This window comes from Scyliorhinus torazame, chromosome 8 (assembly GCF_047496885.1).
Source record: "Scyliorhinus torazame isolate Kashiwa2021f chromosome 8, sScyTor2.1, whole genome shotgun sequence".
Classification (NCBI taxonomy): domain Eukaryota; kingdom Metazoa; phylum Chordata; class Chondrichthyes; order Carcharhiniformes; family Scyliorhinidae; genus Scyliorhinus; species Scyliorhinus torazame.
The window spans coordinates 231,100,386-231,124,411 of record NC_092714.1 but is presented as its reverse complement, the minus strand read 5'-3'; the positions used below and the strand labels follow the sequence as shown (position 1 = coordinate 231,124,411).

The following is a 24,026-nucleotide window of genomic DNA, read 5'->3' as shown; positions in this document are numbered from 1 at the left end:
AGCACCACATCGGACTTTAAATTCTTCAGGTGAGAGAAAACACTTTGATTCTACAGTGGGACCCCCAACCCGGCACGTTCCTTGTGACCAACCTGATCGGGTGGGGGGTCTCGCCATTCCCCCCCCCCCCCCCCCCCCCCCGCAATCCAGAGTCAGCCATTCACACCACAAAGGATTATCCTGCACCCACACCAAATACCTAGACCCAAACCCGCCCAAGGTGGCTGCTGACCCCATCCAAAAGGTGAGACAAAGAAACAGTCATAGTCATTGTGAGAGAAGTACCCATCCCCCTCTCTCCAACCACTTCTGTTTTTCTCTGTTCTCCGTCCCCCCGAACCTGCTGACAACCTTTCAAAGAACAATGCTCTCTTCTCTTTTTCCCCCCTCCCCCGCAGACCGCAGCTCCTACCACCACCACCCCCTCGTTCATTGACTAAAACCTTGCTGCTAGTGAGGTTGCCCCATACATAGTAAGGAACAAAAAGAATAGAAGCTCCCACACCCGTCCCTGTTACACATATAAAAAACAAAATCCAACACCTCTGCAATGTTCAAATTCTCACTAGGGACCATGCATTTCCATTGCTATTAACTTAACTATTACTCCCTACCCATATTGGTCCCCCCACTCCATATAACATACCCAAACCCCGAATCACATCAAATACATACAGTACACAATCTCAAACAAACCCATCCCATCAACAACCATAACAGTTCCCTCCGAGCCCGTTTAACTGAGTCCAAGACTGTGTTCTTTTAACGGAGGCTTCCACCACCTCAGACGTGTTGAAATAATAGTCTTTTAGCTCAAATGTGACCCGAAGCCTCGCTGGGTATACCATCCCGCACTTCACTCCACTCTGGTACAACACCACTTTGTCCTATTAAATGCCACCTGCCTCTTTGAAGGCTCTGCTCCGATGTCCTGATGAATCCAAATACTGCTCCCCTCCCATCTCGAGTCCCAATTTTCTTTGGCCCACTTCAGGACCTTCTCCTTCTCTTGCAAACTGTGGAATCTTAACTACCACTGCCCATGGTGGTTTGTTCACCCAAGGCTTCTGTCGGAGAGTTCAGTGGGCCCTGGAGGGGACATCTGACCATCTCACCCCTCTTCTTTACCCTGCCCCCCCACCAGTTTGCCCCGAACATCTGAGAAAAATACTCAAGTGGGATTCGGACCTTCATCCCCTCTGGCAACTCCACAATTCTGGGGTTTCTCGCCTTGACCTGTTCTCCGGGTCATTCACTATCACCTTCAGGATCTTGTTTTTCTCTTCCCCCAGCAATGAGATCTCAGCCTCCAGTGAGTCGATTAGATCACTGTGCCTTGACAAGGGTTTCCTTCACTACATTTCCTTGCTTTTTCATAGCCTCCAAGATTTTCTCCACCTTCTCCCAAATCGGACCAAGCGCCGCCTCAATCAAGTGTTTTTTTAGGGTTTACATCATCACCTGCCCTTGCTTTTCATTTTCCCAAACTGCTTCTCAAACTCCGGAACCAGTGCCTCGGCCAGCATATCTGTCATGATCCGAACGGCTGCATCTGCTGGAGACAACTCTTGTCAATCTTCTCTACTGGTGAGCTTCGCAGATTCCCAGAATCCGTTGAACAGCCCACTCATAACTTTTCTTTCCAGCAGCCTTTTTTGAAATTTCGACATTATTTTGCTGATGGGTTTACTAAAACGTTAGCTAGGCCGAGTTTGTTCATCCAAACTCCCCATGAACCGGGCAAAAAGGACCAACTACCCTGGCAGGAGCTACTTTGTATGCCAACTTGCTACATGCTGCCACTGGAAGTCGTAAATTTACTTTTAATGTGTTCCGATACTTCTGCTTAAAAGGTCGATGATTGCTTTCTAGCCATCATAGAAAATGCATAAAAATACAATCATCATATTATATTGCTATTGTATTCCAGAACTGTTATCTTTTAACTGTTTCTTGCTCTAATTTATTTCAATTTGATGGCTACAGGTGATCTTGGAAAATCAAAAGCATGCGTGGCCAAATGCATTTAATCAAGTTATTTTAGATTGAGCTCATTTAGTGATTTTCTTTTAGCACCCCCGACCCAGAGATCAAAAAATCTTATTTTTCCTCCTAAGCTCAAAAATACAATCTCTACCCTCCCCTGTTGGTAAAATGTGAAATTAAGAGGACTATACAAAGTGGATGTAAAATCCTAATTATGCAGTAATGTTATTACAAGGGAAGTTATGTATTGTATGTACTCCTTTGTGTCCCGCAGGATTTTTTTTTTTTTTTTTTGTAACTAGCTCCACCCTTGCACAGTTTCGGGGGGGAAAAATCATTAAAGTAGCAGTAGAGCCCAGCACACTGTCATTTCGCTAGCAAGATGGCAGGTTTGAGCTCTGAATGCACAGGGTAACCTGAACAAGATGTTTAAAATGATAAAGGGATTTTTTTAGGGTGGGTACAGACAAACTGTTTCCCAAAACAAGAGGCCATAATCCTCAAATTAGAGCACTGCCATTTAAGAATGAAATTAGAAGGCACTTTTCCAAGCAAAAGGTAGTAAAAATCTCGAATTCTTCTCCCAAAAAGCCGACTGATTTCAAGGCTGAAATCAATTATTTTTAGGCTCTCAGGATATCAGGTTGGAGGGATATGGATCAACAGTGAGTAAATGAAATTGAGATCTAGACCAGCCATGAATTGAGTGGCAGTACAGATTCAAAGGGATGAATGGCCTGCTTGCTTTCCTATGGTCCTATGTTCATGGAGGTGTTAGTGTGCATTTGTTATTGTCCTTTTGCTGAGTGTCTCTTAATGATTGGTCTATGAGTATTCTGAACTTTGAAGCATTTAATTGCTGATAGACACACTCTTGACACCATCCTCGCTCCCTATTATTAGTAGAAGGCATCTATTTCTGAGATGTACATCTGCCCAGCTCTGTATGGAGTCTATAACTCCTCCTTCAGGTGCCATGCCTTAAAAGAGTGTTGGTGGGCATGAGTTGGTGCATGATTATGCTTGGCAAAGTATTGCAGTGGTTTGCCATTTCCATCTGCAGTATGCTGACCATGAAACAATCCTGCTCTTAGCATCTGCCATCAAACTTAATGGAAGGAATTACAGACTGACAATTTCACATTAATCTAGGAATGGAACATAAAGCTGGAGCTTCTGGCCCAGAGGTAGGGTCATGACCCCTGCACACAAGCCAACCTCCGTCTAAATACTATCTCATTCCTAATAAGATGGGATTATTTCATATCAAATACTATATTGGACATGGACCTTATTTTGCATCCAGTGACTGTTAATTCACTTTCGGTTCTGTTACATAATGCGATATCGAGCATATTTGTCTTAATTTTGGTTTGTCGTGACAATTGTAATAATAAAGTCCTTGCAGTCAGATGCATGTTTTATATTGTGGAAGTGGTTTTGAAATAATTAGGTAGATTTTCACCTTCATGACTGGGCAAAATTCTAGCAGGGTAAATTGTCCACCTTTTTGTAAAAACCTCTTTATTTTCCTTCCACTGCTTCCTAGCAAGTTGGGAGAAAGGTGTGCAATTTAGATCTGCTTCACCAAATATTAATGCAGATGGTGAAGAAGTAATCTACTCTGCGCTGTAGCACGAGTGTAAATGTAGCAGTGCAAGTCCAGATTCTTTCACTGTTTCTTGTTTGGTTTGTGCTTGCATAGACCAAGCTGTTAATATCTACCCATATAGTTTTAAACTTGACATTGTCACCCAAAGTCTTAAGTGCAGCACGGTGGATCAGTGGCTAGCACTGCTGCCTACGGCGCTGAGGACCAGGGTTCGATCCCGGCCCCGCATCACTGTCTGTGGAGTTTGCATATTCTCCCCGTGTCTCTGTGATTTTCACCCCCATAACCCAAAGATGTGCAGGTTAGGTGGATTTGCCCCTTAATTGGAAAAAATAAATGGGTACCGTAGCTACAAACATGCATATTCAAAATTTCTTGTTTTTCAGTAATCTGGAAATATGTTCGGCCAAATGGTAATTCTGTTTGAATGAGCTGTAATAATTGTTTTATTACGTCAATGCTTAAATTTATTTTAAATCAAATTGTGTTTTTTTTTATTTAAGGAAATTGTACATGGCCTTCAGCCTTAATTCACCAATCTTGCAGCAAAGTAGAATGTAAGAACAATATGTAGCTTACTAAATGCCCATGCATAATCTGACAAAAATATAGATGCCCTGGATATGTCTGAAGATGCAGTCTGGCCTGATTAGGATAAGCAGTGTTTTCCAACTTCTCTCAACTCCTGGCTGGATCCAAAATCTCTTACGTTCTTAATTTTTGATGCATGCAGTTGTTTTGATTATATTAATACATAGCACTATTATTTGAATGTGTTTTGCCAAACACAAGCAAAACCTCCATTCTTTTTTATAAACATTTTTTTTTTAGTAAATTTTGATTTTAAAAGAAAATCTCCCTCATGCTCTTTTTAATTCTTTGTTCCGGATTGATTTATGACTGTCAAATTTTGTTCTACTTACAACAATAGCTTGCATTTTATAGCACCTCTTCATGTAACTGCTTTGACTGATGTATGTGATCAGATAAAAATTGGCATTAAGCCAAAGAAGATGATAGTCTGAGAGGTGGCTAAAAATGTGACCAGTGAGGTTGATCTTTATGGTAACTCTTGAGGGCAAAGTAAAAGGTGTTAAGACTTTGGGTGACAATTCCAGAGTTTTACCTAGATATAAATAAAAAGGCATGCACACCCATGATGGAATGCAGTAATAGGTGAAGCACTGAATCCTTGGAGGGTTGTAGGGTTGGTGATAGTTGAGAACTAAAAATAAATTCTACAAAAAGAATAGATTTTACATTTGAAGATATTTCATCTGTGATTGGGAGCCAGTATAGGTCAGCAGCACAGGGAAAATGATTGAGCAGGCTATGATCTTGGCTCAGATACTTACTACAGAATTTTGGAGAAGCTGAAGCTTATGGAGAATGGGAGGCCAACTAAAACAGCTTTGGAATAGTCGAGTCTGGGGATGACTTGCAGATGCATATGAAGGCTTAGACTGACAATATATCGAGGGAGGGAAGGAGGTGTACAATATTAAAGATGTGGACATCTTTCTGATGGAGAAACTTTGGGTGTTGGAAACTGGGGTGGAGTGGATCGTAAACTGTCTGGTTCACCAGAGTTGGTTGCACAAGTCAGTGCTGAGGGCAAGGAGCTTGACAGGAGCTGAAAACTATGGCTTTCATCTTTGCACCCGAGTTAGTTGCACAAGTCAGTGGTGAGGGCAAGGAGCTTGATAGGCGCTGAAAACTATGGCTTTCATCTTTGCAATGTTTAACCTGAGAATATTATGGTTCATCTGTGTTTGGATATTGGATAAGCAGTCTTAACCGCACGCGTATGCATTGGAGAAGTTGAGAGGTGGTGGAGAGCTTGGTATTGTTACCCCATGAATCTAATGCAATGTTTGTGGATGATATCAAGGGAAGTGCGTAGGTGCAAAAAAGGGAGGGACCATGGATAGATAATATCTGGACTCCACCAGAAGTTTTGTGATGGTGGGAAAAGAGGCTATTGCTTCAGAAACTGGCAACGATGAGGAAGAATGGAACATGTGAAGGCAGTCTCATTGAGGATAATGGAGAGGTTGGGTTGCAGGAGATGGTAGCCTTATTCAACCCTGTCAAAAGACGCAGAGTAGTTGAGAAAGAGGAAGGTTAATGCACTGCAATACAAGTAATTAAGGGTGTAGTTGTGACTTTGTGTCCATTTCAGTGCTGTAGCAGGAGAGGAAACCCTATTTGCAGAGATTTGAACGTAGACTTATGGGAAAGATGGACACAGATTTGGGAGATGACAATTAGAAAGTTGGAAATGGGACAGCAAGTTTCTATGCCAAGTACAGTGGTGGGTTTATTTGTAAAGATGTTGAAAATGGAGCTATTTACACAATAAACCATCTCGGGAAAGACGGGTCCCCAGGGCCCGGTGGCCTGCATCCTAGGGTCTTAAAGGAAGTGGCAGCAGAAATAGTGAATCCATCGGATATAATATTTCAATTCCCTGGATGCAGGAAAAGTTCAAGTGGATTGGAAGAATGCTAACATAACTCCCTTACTTAAAAAGGGAAAGAAACAGAAAGTAAGAAACTATAGACCAGTTAGTTTAACACCTATCATTGGGAAATTGTTAGAATCCATTATTAAGGAAGTAATATCATCCATTCGAGTCAGCATAGTTTTATGAAGAATAAATCCTGTTTGACTAATTTGCTAGTGTTCTTCGAAGATTTAACAAGCAAAGTGGATAATGGGGACCCTCCTAGATATAGTATATCTGGACTTCGAGAAGGCATTTGATAAGATGCTGCACAACAGGTTAATACACAAGGTAAGATCACATGGGGTTAGGGGTAATTTATTAGCTTGGATAGAAGACTGGCTAACCGAAGAAAGCAGTGAGTCTGGATAAATGGGTTTTGTTGGCAAGATGTAACTAGTGGGTTGCCACTAGAGGGTTCAGTCCTCCGGGCCCAAATATTTACAATATATTTTAATTACTTGGATGCAGGGATAGCAGGTACTATAGCCAAATTTGCAGATGGTGCAAAAATTGATGGGATAGTAAGATGCAACAAAGGAATAGGAATCTCCAAATGGAAATGGATAGGTTACATGAGCGGGCCAGAATTTGGCAGATGGAGTTTAATGTGGATAAATGAGAGGTTAGCCATTTTGGTCAGAAAAATAGGAAGGCAACTTGTTATCTAATTGGGGAGAATTTTCAGTGTGCTTTGGTGCAGAGGGATCTGGGTGTCCTTGTGCATGAATCGCAGAAAACTAGTATGCAGGTAATAAGGAAAGCAAATGGAATTTTGGCATTTGTAGCTAAAGGAATAGAGTATAAAAGTAGGGACGTGCTGCTCCAATTGTACAAGGCATTGATGAGCCCACACCTGGAGTATAGTGTACAGTTTTGTTTCCCTTGAATTATGTAGTTGCATTGGAGGCAGTTCAGAGCTGGTTCATTAGATTGATTCCAGAAATGAGGGATTTGTCTGAAGAAAGATTGAACAGTTTAGGCCTAACTTGCTGGAATTTAGATGAATGAGAGGAGATTTAATTGAGGTAGATAAGATGATAGAGGAGATTGAGCGGTAGAAATCTAGAACGAGAGGTCATAGTTTTAGAATAATGGGTAGATTTAAAACAAAGATGAGAAATTACTTCTCAAACTGTTATGAATCTGGAGTTCGCTATCTTGAGTGCAGTGGATGCTGAAACATTGATTAAATTTGAGTCGGTAGACACATATTTAATTAGTAATGGGTTGACGGGCTATGGAGAACGGGCAGGACAGTGGAATCAGGTCGAGAAGAGATCAGCCATGATCGTATTGAATGGCAGAGCAGGATTGAGGGGCTGAATTTCCTACTCCTGCTTCTAGTTATGTACTTGGAGAGGATATATGGGGAAATAGAAGAAAAAACAGGGAAAGCTGCAAGTGTGGGGCTAGGGCAGGGAATTGTAGCTTCATGGGCAATGGAAGAGTGAAGCACAACTGATTGAATGATAGCCATTAGCCTATGAGCTGCTGGTAAGGCTACACGGAGGAGGTTTAATGGAGAAAAGAAGCTCCTTGCTTTCTAAGATTCTGCAGTAGCAGGTGGTTTTGGTATAGGAAAGCAAGCTCAGAAGTGCTCGATGTTGTCCAACAATCTGGCATTAGATGGCTGCACTTCTACAACTTGTGGATAGATACACTCGTGTCTGCACCCATTAGAAACCAGAACCAGGCTCTCGGGAGTGATTGAGGCAGGAGAAAGTAAGTGTGTACTGGAGATAATAGCAGAATCAAGTGTGGTTGAAAGAGGTTATGGCAATGTTGAAGGCGAGGGATCCAAAGAGGTTATTGGAGTTCGCCTTATCCATGATTCAGGCAATACACATAGACTATGTGAGATGGCAAAATCAATGGAATGGCCATGAATATGGATGGAAGAACATATTTGGAGAGTAAGTTTGAGGGACAAGAAAAGTTGAAATGGAGATTGAAGTCAGTAAAGATGAGTTGATGCTCGTTGCAGAGTCTTGAGGAAAGGTGGAAGAGTAGGCTGGTGAAAAGTGGGGGGGGAGGGGTGGTAGAGCATAGTAATTTTAAAGGAGGTAAAAAAAAAAGTGAAATTAGGTACATAAGAATTAGGAACAGATGTAGAGCACTTGGCCCCTCAAACCTGTTCTGCCATTCAATTAGGTAATGGCTGATTTGATTGTAAGCTCAACCCAGCATTCTAGCCTACCCCTGATAGCCTTTCACTTCCTTATTAATCAAGAACCTATGCACCTCTCCTTAAATATTAAAATATTCCCTTTTGAGGAAGAGTTCCAAAGACTCATGACCTTCAGAGAAAAGATTTCTTACGGGACCACAAGAAATAGAAGCAGGAGTAGGCCACCAGGCCCTTGAAGCCTGCCTAGCCATTCAATACGATCATTGCTGCTCTATGCCGGCCTCATCTTTCCACTCTGAAAAGGACTCATTTATTCCAACTCTGTTTTCTATGTGACAACCAGTTTTTAAATCCATGCTAACACACATCCTCCAATTCCATGGACTTTTAATTTATGCACCAGTATCTTACGTGACACCTTGTGCTCTTTATCTTTTTTTTAATGTCCCCTTGTTCAATACTTTCCCACTAGTGAAAACATCTCTCCATCTACCCCGTCAAACCCCCTCAGGATCTTGTACGGTACCACAGTGGGTAGCACTGTTGCTTACAGCTCCAGGGTCCCAAGTTCGATTCCCGGCTTGGGTCACTGTCTGTGTGGAGTCTGCACGTTCTCCCTGTGTGTGCGTGGATTTCATCTAGGTGCTCCGGCTTCCTCCCACAAATCCCGAAAGACGTGCTGTTAGGTGAATTGGATATTCCGAATTCTTCCTCTGTGGGGCTTTTCACAGTAACTGCATTGCAGTGTTAATGCAATCCTACTTGATAATAACGATTATTATTATTTTTATTAATAAGGTCACCCCTCACTCTTCTAAACTCCCAAGAAATACAGACCCAGACTTTTTAGTCTCTCTTGATAGGACAACCCCCTCATCCCAGGAATTAATAATAATAATTATCTTTTATTGTCACAAGTATGAAGTTACTGTGAAAAGCCCCTAATTACCCTGGTGAATCTTTTTTTGGACTGCCTCCAATGTTGCTGTATCCTTTTTAGGTAAAGGTCAAAAACTGAATGCAGTATTCCAGGTGAAGCCTCACCAACGCCCTGTACAATTGCAATAAAACCTCCCTATTTTTAAACTCCAACCCCTTTGGAATAAAGGCCAAAATGCCGCTTGCTTTCTTAACCACTTGTTGGACCTGCCTCCTAGGTTTTTGTGATTCATGCACTAGAACACCTGGATCTCTCTGTACTTCACTCACCTGCAGTCTCTTTCCATTTAGGTCATTTGCCTTTTGATTCCTCCTACCGAAGTACATGACCTCACTTCTTCATTTGCCAGGTTTTCGTCCAGTCACCCAATCTGTCTATCCTGTTGCGGAATCACAATATCCTCATATCACGCTCTTCCACCTATTTTTGCGTCATCATCAAATTTGGGAACCTGAATTCTGTTCCTTCCCCCAGGTGATTAATGTAAATAGTGAAAAATTGCAAGCCAAGAACTGATCCCTGTGGTACTCCACTAGTTGCATCTTTCCACTCTGAAAAGGACTAATTTATTCCATCTGTTTTCTATGTGGCTGCCAGTTTTCAATCCATGCTAACACACTTCCTCCAATTCCATGGACTTTTACTTTATGCACCAGTCTCTTATCTGACACCTTGTGAAATGCCTTTTGAAAATCTAAGTACACTACATCTACAGATTCTCCTCTATCTACACTCCCTGTTACATCCTCAAAAAATTTGAGCAAAATTTATCAAATATGATTTACCTTTCATAAAGCCATATTGATTAGGTTTGATTATATTCAGCTTTCCTAAATGATTAGCTATTTCCTCTTTTTGATTATTGACTCCAGCATCTTACCAATAAAAGATGTTAAACTAACTGACCTATAGTTCCCTGCCTTCTGTCTTTCTCCCTTTTTGCGCAAGGGAGCCACATTGACTGTTTTCCAAACTTCCGGTACCCTCCTGGAATTTAGCAAGTTATGAAAAATTTCAACCAATGTGTCCACTATCTCTGCAGCCACTTCCATTAACCCAAGCATGCAATTCATTGTGTCCTGGCAACCTTTCTGCCTTTAGCCCCTTGAGTCTCTATCCTTGTGATTGGGATTTTTGTAAGTTCTACCATGTTATTTGAAATTGGCCCATCTGCCACCTTGGGGATATTTGTAATGATTTCCACAGTGAAGACTGATGCAAAAAATGTATGTGGCATGTCCACCATTTCTTTGCTGTTATTAATTCACCATCCTCGTTCGGAAGAGGTCCCACATTTACCTTAGCTTCACGTTTCCTGTTTATATAACCATAGACACACCTACTGTTTGTTTTATTACTGCATGCAAGTTGTTCTCAATTAATTTTCTCCTTCATGTGCTGTTTGTCTTTTGCTGCTGAATCCTAAAAATTTCCCAGTCCTCTGGTCTACCACTATTCCTTGCCACTTTGTCTGTCCTGCTTTTCAATTTAACATGATCCTTGACCTCCTTTGTTAACCATGGATTCTGCCTCTTTCTCGTGGAATCCTTTTTGTTTGGAATGATCTTCTGCTGAGCATTATGGACCAGCTGGTTGAATATCTGCCACTGTTCATCTACTGACCTGTATCTTGGCTTGCTTACCCAGTTCACCTTGGACAACTCCTCCCTCATACCATTATAATTGCCCTTATTTAAATTGAAGACATTGGTTATGGACCTTTGGCGTTCACCCTTAAACTGTATCTGGAATTGTAGGAATTCCCTGGGAATCCTTAACCACGCGATCCCTTCTTAATCCTCCTTCAATACACAAAACAAATCCAAAATAACCCATTCACAGGTAGGTTCCACAACATACTTCTCTCAAAACCAATCCCTGGTGCACTCCACAAATTCTTCTATGCTAACCTTTGCGGTTTGGTTTGTTCAAATGATATGCAGATTTAAATCTCTCATTATAATTTTAGTTCCCTTCAAACATGCCCTTAATATTTCCCATTTATGCTCTAACCTCTTGAGAGATCACATTTTGGGGGTCCATGGGCTATTCCCACCCATGTCTTTCTCCTGCTATTTATGATTTCAACCCAACTGAATCTACATCACTATCCACTGCCTTGAAACTTGATTAACAATGCTCCCCACCTCCTTTCACTTCGGCCTGTCCTTTTGGAACATTGTTGAGCACCCAGTCCTGGTCACCCTGTAATCACGTTTCTGAAATAGCTAATTCTTCATACTCTTATGTTGCAATCTGTGCTATCAACTTCTCTATCTTGTTGCAAATTCTTTGTGCGTTCAGATAAAAAAACATTTAGCTTTTTTTTTTTACAGTTGTTTACAACTGGATTTGCTCTGTTGCATATTCCTGTTTGTTTCCTGCCCTGGCCTATCACACTATGTCCGTCAAGTTCCCCCTCACTATCCTTTGCCACCACTGTCTTATATACCCCTGAATTTTTAAACCTTCCATTCTTGATACCACCCCCCCTTAGCTCTTATATGAGTCCTTGATGCAATATAATGTTCATATGATCTGTCCCTACCTGTTGTTTTCTGTTGACACAGATTGATCACTAACCTGCACTGCTACCTTTAACTTTGACTTCCTAATTTTCCAAGCAACTGAACCCTCACTCTTTAGCTTAAAAGTTCTCTTTACTTCCCTAGTTATACGTCCACAAGAACACACTTCTTAACCTGGTTCATATGTAGGCCGTCCCAACAGTACAGCCCACACTTTCCCCAGTACAGTCCACAAGAACACTGGTCCCAGCCTAGTTCAGACGTAGGCTTCTCAATCGTACAGCCCACACTTTCGCCAGTACTGATGCTAATGTCCCACGAAACAATACCCATTTCTCTTTAAGCCACGTATTCATCTCTCTAATTTTACGTATCCTTTACCAATTTACACGTGGCTCGGGTAATAATTTAGAGATGATAACCTTGGAGGTTCTGTTTAATTTAGTGGCTAACTCCTCAAACTGCTGAACAGAATCACCTTCCTTGTTCTATCTATGTTCATTGGTGCTAAATGGACCACAACCATTGGATCCTTTCCCTCCCACAGGGAGAACAGTGTCTATTCCTCTGACTATACTATCCACAACTGCATTTGTCTTTTCTTCTCTTTCCCCCCCCCCCCCCCAAAAAAAAACATGAAAGGTTCCCTGAACCACGGTGCATGGTCAGTTTGCCCATCCCTACAGTCCCCTCTCAAAAGCCTAGACAGGGACAAGGGCTGAAGCTCCTGCAGTTGTCCTTTGGATCCCTCTACCTGCCTCACTTGCAGTCACTCTCCTGTCTCCTTATTGTCTTAAATGAGCGACCCCTTATTTTTAAACCGTGGCCCCTGTGCTCGAAGGAAGAGAAGGCATAAATGGAGTAAGGAAGCGATCAAGGTATGATTTAGCGATGAAGAACACCACCAGGGAATTTTGGGTAGGCCAAGTGGTGAAAGTATAGACAAGAAATAGGTTTCACTTAAGAGGCAAATGTTGCCAGCCATAAATCAACTTTCCGTCGGTCATGGATAGCAAGACCCTCATGAAAATTTAAAATATTGAAATAAATCGGTTTCAAGTTTTTTAAGTTTGGCATTATACAAAATTTAAATATAAAATTTGGACATTTTTGCAAATTGTTATTTCTTTAAAGGTTTGTTTTAAATTGCAAGATCTCTGGATTCATCTATTGATGCAAATGTTTAGAATACTGTCTTTCCACATCTTTGTCACAAGATAAGTAAATTCCTGGTAGTAAATGGGAATGTCTTGGCCAATAATAATTATACAAGGTTAACAGATCGTTTTTGGTCATGTTTATATTGGGTTTCCTTTATTTCCCAAATTGAAGTAAATTAAGATGGAGGTTGCTGTATCCATGGAATATTTCTTTCTACATCATGGGGCTCTTAAGATAATCTATTTATTTGTCCTCTTTTTTTTGACACATGTGCAAACCGGGTCTTTTTTTGTTGGTTGAATAAATTGTGTCTGAATATATTGGTGATACAGACCATCCAGATTAATAAAATATCCCCCGTAGTGTTGTCAATTTGGAGGGGGAGAGAAAATTGAGACAAACAAGTTTACAGTAGTCAACTAAAATGCCATTCAGTGATATAGTTGCTTCAAAATACACCTTTTCTGTTTTTGTTTCTATTGAAGTGATTTTTTGTGAAAGAATAGTTTGTGTCATATATGAATTCTTATTGAGGGGTATCCTGTTGGTGGGGAACGTTAACATACTACTGTTGTCTATTTTATTTTTACGTATTGTGCATGACATGTCTTTTTGTATTAACATCCTAGGACAAAGTTCCTCTGCCCGTGGCTTCTCATTATTTACAAGGTAACTATTGTGATTAGTTTTTTAAAAAGTTTTTACATTTAATCAGCAGTAAACAAAAGCCTGATCATACTTGGACCAGACTGATGATCTTCTGACTGGTAGTCTTGGCTTTGCTAATCTTCCCCACCTGGGTAAGCATTAATGCTGTTGTTTGTGTTTTTTTGTGGGAATCATTTGAGCCTCTACCTCCACACAGATCTCCGCTTTCCCTTTGTTTCCGATTCCACTAAAATTTTGATAAGATTGCAGTTTCTAGTCTGTGCTAGGGGAGAGAAATAAAGAAGAATTACCACAAATACCTAGGAAACGGTTGGAGCCAATTGCACTTGAATACAGAGACCAAATAATAAGCTGACAAATGCAATTGAGAACAATGACCAGAATGAAGCCATTGGCTTTGAGGCTGCCCAATACTCAGACCACAGAGCCAGAATCTGGAAATAGAACTGGCATGTTCTGGCAAGAAGGGGATCAGGGGTTATGGGAGAAGGGGGGAGAATGGGGATGAAAAAATATCAGCCATGATTGAATGGCAGAGCAGACTCGATGGACCGAGTGGCCTAATTCTGCTCCTATGTCTTATGGTGAGGAGTATGATCAGTACAAACTGTAAATTCATAAAGCTATCATACAAAGGAAGAAATTGACATTTACAAATTGAAGCAGTATTACAAAACGCAGATACGTAAAATTGTTTATTCTTTAAAAATAAATCTTTGGGAGTTAATGCCTCCATTTCATTAATTTGGTGCCACATTTTTACTTTAAAATATTTAATCTTTATCTTAAATTAATGACTGATAAACTCTCATGCCCTTTATTTGCTCATAATAATGCTAGATGATTTTAAATACATTCTGTACAATAAATCAATGTAATATGCCTCTGGCCTCTATCAATACACTAAGATGTAAATTTTGCTTAGAATTTCCAGCATGGCACTTTTCTGATTTTCAGAGAAACTATAGGGAAGGGCAAGAGTGCAATGGTTTCCCTTTGGGAATAAAATTGAGGGCTTGCATTTGCAGGAGGTCTTTGAATATGTAACCTGATTGACAACCATGTTGGGGGGGATAGTTGCATGGAAGAATGGTTGGATAACTAGCTGTGCTTCAATCAACATGTTTAATGAAAATTTTCCTTGCAATTTCCTGGCTCACTTCTAATCCATGAAGTAAAATAAATTCAAAGGTTTTCAGTCTTGATGTGCTTTCTTCTCCGTACAAATAAAATTTAAGTACAAGGAGATTACATTTTTAACGTGGAACTACATATGTATTATATGCCAAAAATATATAGGATAGTAGTGTTTCTATAGGAAACCACCAATCCAACCTGTGAGCGCTGAATCTGACTTTGTCATTTTAAAGATAATTTATTTTACATTCTCTTCATTTGCACTGTGATCTATGGTTGGTCATTCACAATTGATACCGGTGTGACAGTTTCACAACATTAAGTGGTTTATCTTATGCTTTAGTTATAAGTTATGGTACATGTTGATTGTAATAAGAGGTGTAGAATCATTGACGATTAGGAAAAAACTAACTACATTGATTTTCTATTTGTTCCCTCCACAAATTTTGGTAATGATCCGAAGCCAGTGTTCACAGGGAGGAAGATTTTAGGATGCCTGACCCTTTTGTTACCCACTTTGTTTTCATAGCCTGTACAGTGTCCCCATTGGGCAGAATCGTGTTGCTCTCGGAAATGCAAAAGTTCCAGATTCAGTCTTGTTTCTAGTTCATTGCTATGTTCTGGCCTTTCCCAATATTGGTGATCGCGACTACTGCCTGATTCTAGACCACAATGTTGCATTGTGTCAAAGATTCTGAGAAAAGTAAAAACAAGAAACCTTGGTTCAACTTAATGCATTAGATCAGAAAGTCCAAGGTGGCTGAAGCATCAATATCTGACTTGCCTCTGGCTGGCAAGTGCTCAAAGTCATCCCACTCCTCTTCCCCTTCCAGCCACCGTTCCTATGAAGGCACAGTCATCCAAGCATCAGGGAGGATGAGCTACATCAGAACTGCTGCATCAATCCTCCTCTTCAAGCTTTGCTTCAAAGATTTCGGGTAAGCATCAATAGAAAACTTAACCTAGAGCAACAAAGGAATCATCGTTCAATAGATTTTCATTCTAACGAAGTGGCAAGATGGAGACTGGGAAGGCAGTTTTCTCCCCGAGTTAAGATTTGCTTCTGGTTTCTACTAAATCTATTTTTGCATCATTGCAAAATATAGTACTTGGCATAATTCTATATCCATCAAGCTTGTATTGTGAAATGGATTACATGACCTTGCATCTTCACGGTCCAGATCCCCAGAAAGGTGAAGAAGGGAAACTGATGGCGGCAGACTCTTTTAGGACTGGTGCAGGTCACATGCACTACCTTCTATCTTTTGGTGAAAATATATGTAATACCATGACCCATCACTAGCTGCACTGTTGGGTGACAGGAGAAATGTGGTACGTGGCCCCTAGTAGTAGTCTGTGATAGTGATTCCTATACCAAGCTTCAAGAAGAGAAAATACTACAGAACTAAATGGGTTTCTGCAGCAACTGAACTGCATTGTATCAACTACACTTTATTGTTGGTATTTATTTTAAAGTGGGTGGTTATGAGTGGGGTGGGGGGGAGGGGGTGTCGAGGGAAGGGGGAAGGTTGAGTCTAATTTTGATCCCTGTTGCAATTGTTGATGCACCAGTTTTACTTTATTTTGTCAACAAGCTTGTATTCCTGCTCCCCAGTTGATAATTTAAAAAATACTTATGGTGAACTCTAGCAGGAAAGAACAATAGCATCACTGGTAAGTCTATTTGGCAGGCAGGAGGGTGAACTGCCAATGGTGGGAAGGAGATGCAGGGTCAGCTTCACTTTTATAATACTGGATATTGTCAAGCACTATAAATGTGGCCATTCTGCTGAAAGCTGGAATAACTTAGAATGCTGACTTGGCTTATGGACTTAGAGCAATGATTCCAGGAACTATGTTACACTAACTTCTTGCAGGCAGAGATACCTACTCAGGGGAAAACAGTGCAGAAATTGTTTCTTGCCACATAAATAATGCACTAGTAAGTCAAAAAATACAAGAATTTATGGATCTTGTAGGATCAAGGGGCCTAATTTGAAAACCAATGCATTAGATCGTCACTTCTGTTCCCAGTGAATAAATTTTATTGGTTGTCACTGATCAATCCAGTGTAGTATCCAAATTTGTTAAAGAAAAGCCAAAATTTGCAGATCACAGCAAGACTAATGTAATATAGTTCCCAAAGATGTGGAGTTCAGGAGTTTATATTGCATAATTTGAGCTGCATCTTGGCACATACCTGGATTGGCATTCCAAACACTTAAACCATGGTGTTGCCAGCATCACTAGGGATACAACTTTATTGAATAAAGATGTCATATAAACCACTAGATTACAGTTGTGAACTATCATATGGTGACTCAGTTCTGTCAATAAAGGATGACACATGTTTATAGCAGGATGTGAGCCAAGGCCTCAGTTCTGAATAAAGGCAGGTCAGTGAAGTTGAGGTACAGATCTAATTGTGATCTAATTGAATGATGGTACAGGTTTGAGGTACTGAATAACCACCACCTGTTCCCATGCTCCTTACTTACCTGCCTGTATAGCTGCCAGGTACCCATTGAAGCCTTTGAAGAATGACCCTAATCTACAAACCTTCATGTTTATTTTTAATGCTGTTGACCTCACTGCTGAATAAGAGCAATTTTAATGTGCCCAGTGACACTAAATCATTGCTGTTTTCTTGCCTACAGTCATTCCCTGAAGTATGGCTAACCGTACTGGTATTCTGAGTTGTAGCAAAGTGACCTCTTCATCTGGGCTTCAGTCCGATTCTCTGCATCCTCTAGTGGTTTTTAATTCTTCCAACTGTTTCAGCCTGAATCTTTCTTTATTTTCTCATCTCCCCTTTAACTTCCCACTATAACTTCTCTCCCTATTCCCCCACAGCCTCTTCTGATCTTTATCATTGTATCAACTCCTAACCATACTCCAGTTTCTGTTTAAATAACATCTTCTGATCTTTATCATTGCATCAAATCCTAACCATACTCCAGTTTCTGTTGAAATAACATAACATCTTGACCAATTTGTTATTCTTGGCAGAAAATCTGTTTTTCTATCACTTCTTCCCCCTCTCGTGCACCACTACCACTCACCCAACACCTTGGAATATTCTACAAAATTCTGAAACATCAAGGGCTAGCGTAATTGTAGAATACTTTTTGCACATCTCGGTGTGAATTTTTTTCATTGTTGTAGGCTTTTTTCCTGTTCTAGAAGGGGAAGATATTCTATTGGCAAATTCTTCCATTTCACATTCAAGTTTCAGTTGGAGAAGTCATGTGTTAACAGTTGGCAGTACAGGTAATAAAAGACTATTTTGGAAAAACCCATCTGCCATTCTGCCTGTAATTAAATGCATTTAGCTAGTAAAAGTATCCCATTGGTATATGCTGCTGCATTTCTCCCTCCTTAATAAAACAGTAGGTAAATTGCAAACAATAGGTTTTCAATTACCCACCTTTGGCACTCCGAGGCCAGGGGTCAGTGGGTGGTGTGGGATTGGGAAAATCAAGTCCTTGGAGTACTTTAAACGGGTCAACAAAGTGATCTCTGGCTTTGTTTGGGCGGGCAAGACCCCGCGGGTAAGGAAGGTAATGCTTGAGCGGAGTCGGGGAGAGGGCAGGCTGGTGTACCAAATTTTAGTAACTATTATTGGGCGGTGAATATAGCCATGATCAGGAAGTGGGTGGTGGGGGAGGGGTCGGCATGAGAGCATACGGAGGCGACTTCATGCAAGGGCACCAGTTTGGGGACGTTGGTAAAAAATACCTCAATAAAATGTTTATTTAAAAGATTAAAAAATGTTGTGAATGCAAAGCTTGCTTTTTAAGAAGCTTACTCCATTACATTAGTGATGCGCTTCGTTATATGGCAAGGTGAAACTGGAGGTAAACTGTCCGAAACCTTATGAATTTCGTCATCGGACCTGATTCTTGCAACTCCTCCATTCCAAGCCAAACTTGTTAGCAGTACAGCCTCCTCCCTCAACTGTTAAGAATTAGCATTGGTTGAATCTGGCACATTCTCTGAAATTACAACCCATGCTTGCCTGCAATGAGAACTGTGATGAGTACCTCCATTTTGGGTGACTGTCTGGTGCTCAAAATAAACTCATCAAATAGTTATTCACGTGTTGTAATTTAGTTGAGAAGAACTGATGAGCGATTTCATGTAAGGGTGCCATTATGCATGAGATGCAGTAAAAAAAACACTTGAAATTTGAGAATTCCTTAAAGCGACTAGCATCTTGAAAACCACTTCTGTAAGCTTTGCTGGCTTTGGATCATTACCTAAAATATGTAGATATCTGAAAATGATCATTGTCATTTGAATCTGAACGCCTTGGTTCACAATCGCTCCAGACAATGCTGTTTAACTCTTCAACTAGCACTCCATCGAACTAGTTTCCAACAAAAAAGCTGCATGTTATGTTTTCTGAAGACCTCAAAATACTGTGCATGTAAATGATTAACTTTGGACTGTATAAACTTCTACCAAAGTCCACATTTGCCAAATAAACAGCAAAAAGACATTGACCAACCAAGATTTTTAATGATAATTTGTGTAGTTTGAAAATCTAATTCGAGTGGAATTAGTGCATTGTGTAGTACACAGAATGCACCATACCTCTGTCAAATGGATTTAAACTTTTCATGCTCTTTCAAAGTAACTTTTCTCTTTCTCTGCAGGAGCGCCTGAACCGAAACAAATGATGAGAAAACATATGACTTGATGAATTTCAAAAAAAAAATGAACCTGGTGCTGTGATTCAGCATCAAAATGAAAAAAAAATCAAAGCTTTCTGCTCCAGTGATATCTTTTATGTGCAGGGGAATTAAAAACTACATCACGTTTTTAGTACATTTCTGTTTTCTTTCTGTTTTTTTTGTCCAGACTGGTCTGCATTTTGTTTGTAATTTGCACCTAAATGCTGTAGCAGTCACTGGTAACTTCTGTTACACTGAAGCTTTAGCCTGCGTTTGTTTAGCAACCCTGTAAAGATGAGCCCTTCATGCTCCCTTTATGGGAAATATTACTGCATCAGCCGTATGTAGTTTGGATGATGTGATGCTTTCAACTTTACTAGTTTTTGGTGATGTGTGTTAACTTTGAGCTTTCTGGTGTTCTTTTCAAGTCGCTGTTAATTTGCATTCTCATAAAAATCCCACGGCCATTTCTTTTTTTCCTTCTGTAAAGCTGAGCTTTAATGTAGGAGCAAATAGTGGGAATGATGATGGTTGATGTCTCAAAATATTAATTGATGCAAACGTCTCTTGATTCTTCTGGGATGAAATATGATTGTTTTTCTGTCTGAAAGCTGTACTTTGCTGTACTGTATGTATGTGGAATGAGGGAACCATTGAAATTGCTGCCGACTGGATAAAGCATGAAACGGTGCTCATGCCTGTTGCTTTAGTTCACAGAAACTTGCACGTGTTTATGTAGAGGAACTTTACTATCGTTAGAAAGAAAACAATTAACTCTTCTGAACCTAGTTACAAAAATGGACCTCAGCTTAAAAGAAAATAAAATAAACTATCATTTAGACTTATATTTAGACAATTTTAGTTATGTCTATGGAATATTGCCTGTAAGGTAAATGAACATCATTGGGTTGATTTTCTTTCCTCTAGGAGAATACAAGCCTTAATAAACAATATCTATTTAGCAAGCACAAGTGATCTGTTCTTAATGCCTCTATTCATTTGTATTCAGCACTTTTTCCATTCCTGTAACGGTAGCCAAACTGCATTCTGTACTCCAGGACAATTATATGAATTGCATTGAAATCTGAATCCTCAAGTTTCAGAAATTTATTGTTTTTTAAAAAGCCAAATGATTACACCATTGAGAATTTTGAAATATTTAGCAACTCCATGCAATTGGGGAAAAAAGTGCATCGTACTATTCAACTGCCTGATACATTTAGTGATCACCTTGAAGTGGAACACCTTGATGAGTAGATAGTATGGTTCAGAATTGTGATGCTGAATATTTCCTCATTCTGCAATTCAAAAGTGTCACGTAAACAAATTCCTTGGTTTCACCAACTTCTGGTAAAATCTAAAAACTAGCAATTGCATCACGCCCATTAAAAGACATAGTAATGGATAATAATTCATTTTTCAGTTATGCATAATCATGTTGATTGCATAGTATAATGTCCAAATAATAATTTTATGGGGGAGGGGGGAGGGAAAAGGAGGAGGAAGGAGTAAAAGGGGAAATGTTGTGGTGCTTGATCTTTATCTTGGTTTCTCCACTTCTTTGACTTTGTATTTTTGCTCTATTTTCTGCTTTACATAACATAAGAAATATGAACAGAATTAGACCATATGTTCTCTTGAACATGCTCTGGCATCTAATATCATGGCTGATCCTCAACTCCACATTGCTGTCCGATCCCCACAGTCCCTTGATTCTCTTACATTCCAAGAATCAATCAAACTTAGCTTGAATATGCTGAATGACTGTGCATTTGCAGTCTTCCTGGCTAGCAAATTCCAAAGATTCACCACCGTCTTATGTGAAGAAATGAATCCTCAGCTCCGACCTATATCCTGAGACGACCCTTGGTTCTTGACTCTCCAACTAGAGGAAACAGTCTCATCTACCTCATTGCGCACTCTCTGCATCATATGTTTCATTGAAAGCATATCTCATTCTAGACCCCGTTTGAACTATCCTAAGACATCCATCTCATCCTAGCAATCAAATTAGCAAACCTTTGTTGCAACCCCTCTTAAAGCAATTACATACTACTTTGGTATTGAGACCAAAGCTACGCAGTACTACAAGCCTGGTTTGACCAAGCTTGTACAATTTCAGCAAGACTGCCGTTCTCATTTATTCCAAACCCCTTTTGTAATAAGGCCAACATAGCATTTTGCTTTGTTGCAGTACATGCACGTTCCGTGCAGAAATCTGAAATAAAAACATGCATTGCTGCCAGACCTGTGAATGTCTAGCATTTTGTTTTATGATAACTTCCTATATTTCTCACAAGGACACCAATCAATCAATCACTCTAAATACCAACAGTGAAACAGTTTAACGTCATTTCAAAATTATTCAATTTTTCAATTCTTCCCGAACAAATTGAATAACCTCATTTTGCCATCATTATACACCATCTGCCACCTCACTCGCTTAACCAGTCAATATCCCTTTGCATACTTCATCTCCCGTCCATGTTGTATGTTTTCCACTTGACAAAAATGCCCAAATTGTTTGACTTGGTATGTTAGCTAGGCTTATACTATGGAGCCTGTAAGTTTGGAGTTTATATTAATATTTCCATTACTTCCCACAGGTTCCTCTTCCCCAGCTTAGCCCATGTGCTGCTGAAATCCTTGTTCAACTTCGTTACCTTCAGAGCCACCTATTCCAGAGATCATCTGGCCATCTCCCATTGTCCCCCTCTAGACCTGAGCTCATTGAAAATTGTGCTGCCTATATCCTAACCCTTACCATATTGACCATTCACTCATTACACATGTGCTCCAGGGCACCAATATCCATATCTTACCATTCTCATCTTCATGTTCAAACCCTTTAATGGTGTTCCCTTTCCATCTTTTGACATTTTCCCAATCTTTTAACCTCTTGTAACCTCTTTCCGTCCCCACCCCCAAACGAATCTACTAAGAAATCTGCATTCCTCCAAACTCTGGGCTTTTATGTGGCCCCCTAAGCTTGTGAGTTTTCTCCCTTAACACCCCAGCCACTCCCATCTCTCCTCTTAAGATGCTCCTTAAGACCTAGCTCTTTGACCAAGCTTTTTTACCATCTGTCTTCATGTCTCTTGGGCTCAATGTCACTTGTTATCTGTAAAGCACCTTTGGACATGTTACTGGTAAACTTGTATAAATGCATCTCAAGCTCTGGATACCAGTAGAACTTGGATGTGCTGGTTATCGATTTATTCACCAGTGAGGTAACAACAAATATATATCCCTTTCCAAAACCTGCAGATCCACAAAGTTTTAGCAAAAGGTTGGCCAATTCAAAACATAAGTGCAAGTGGTAATAGTTCCCAGGGCTTGTAGGCAAAATAGGATCTATAGTCTGTACTTGAACTCCTGGCACGTTCTGGGTGGGATAAATCATCTATCAAGGTTCATTTTGATACACCTCTGTCCAGCCCTACCTTAGAACTGATGAAGATGTTCATGGTGAGTAACTGAGTTCAATTGTTGATTTGTTCTGAAATTAAAACCTGGATTTTCTCAATTTTTTAAACAATATTAATAACCTGAAGTAAAACACAACATTAAAAATTAAGTGCTTCCCATTTGGAAGAATATTATTTGAAGGGATTTATATGCCTGCATTTCTGAATTTTAAGAATGTTACATTTGTATTTCATTGGAAATCACCATGGCAACACTGCCCGAAATGTACAGTATGTGCATATGTGTAAAACTGAATTTTTGTTTATTAAAAATAAATAATTTGTGGGATCCAGCAGTCTTATAAATGCACCTATTTCTACATTAAGACTTGATTTGATACCGTAGAGTGAAACATAATGTTGTGAATGATATTGGTTGACAGTGTAACACATGCAGGTACACCAAAGTTAATTCCATAGACAAATTTCCTTGTCTATGTTGTGATTGCAATCGAAAATGTCATAATTGTTAATGCTTTTTACATAGTGTCATGCCCAATAAAAGTATGTCATATTCAAAACTTTACCCATGAACTGAATTTGTATGGAAGCTTCTGAAACTGTTTGTTTAAATTACTCTTCTATTAAAATTGGGGTCGTTGCTTATTCAGCATAAACTGTTCAACTTTTGGGAAGTTCCAAATTGAATAACCAATCTTTGTGTGTGTGACATTCTGTTAATTTGGGGAAAGTATGAGAAATAACCTTTTTTTAAACTCCTGAAATCTTGCTGCTGAATTATTTAATTGGAATACACAAAGGGTAAGAAAAGACATGTCACTTCCCCTGTAAAAAAACATACTGATTACTGGAAGTAAGACTTTATCCTGGATTTAAAACTATTGGAGTAATCAAGCCAAATCTGACTTTAAAGGAAAATTGGAAGTAGAAGGGAAAAGTGACATAGACAAAATTCATGAAGCACCAAACAAAATCATTACAGCAGTAAGCTTAAGGGAAAATGGCTGACTTGGGCTAAATTAACATACCTAACTACAGATGAGTTAAAAGCCATGGCTAAGCAGGTAAAATGTAGTATATGTCATAAAGCAGGGAAGCCAGATGTATTAAAGATGCTGGCTGAGCACCTTGGCTTCACCCCAGATTTGGAATAGGCAGAAGATATAGGGCTGGATTTTCCATTTCTGAGACTAAGCGCTGGATTCTCCAATTTTGAGATGCAGTGCCGACGGCAGCATAGGAATCGTTGTGT

At 39.9% G+C, this 24,026-nt stretch overlaps 1 protein-coding gene across 4 annotated transcripts in view; it reads left to right on the top strand.

Annotated features, from left to right (window-relative positions):
- LOC140428442 (YTH domain-containing family protein 1-like) overlaps nucleotides 1-23,339 on the top strand; it is a 49,807-nt gene extending 26,468 nt beyond the window's left edge. For 2 of the 4 annotated variants that reach the window (XR_011948782.1, XR_011948784.1), the window contains 3 exons: nucleotides 13,494-13,533; nucleotides 15,504-15,608; nucleotides 19,329-23,339. Coding sequence is in view for 1 of the 4 variants with exons in the window: in XM_072514897.1 (XP_072370998.1) it covers nucleotides 13,494-13,533; nucleotides 19,329-19,372 (84 nt within the window). In the remaining 3 variants the exon portion in view is untranslated. Of the gene's footprint in view, nucleotides 1-4,101; nucleotides 4,156-13,493; nucleotides 13,534-15,503; nucleotides 15,609-19,328 lie in introns of all 4 variants that reach the window. The other 2 variants (XR_011948783.1, XM_072514897.1) reach the window with 2 other exon arrangements.
- The last annotated feature ends 687 nt before the right edge of the window (nucleotides 23,340-24,026 follow it).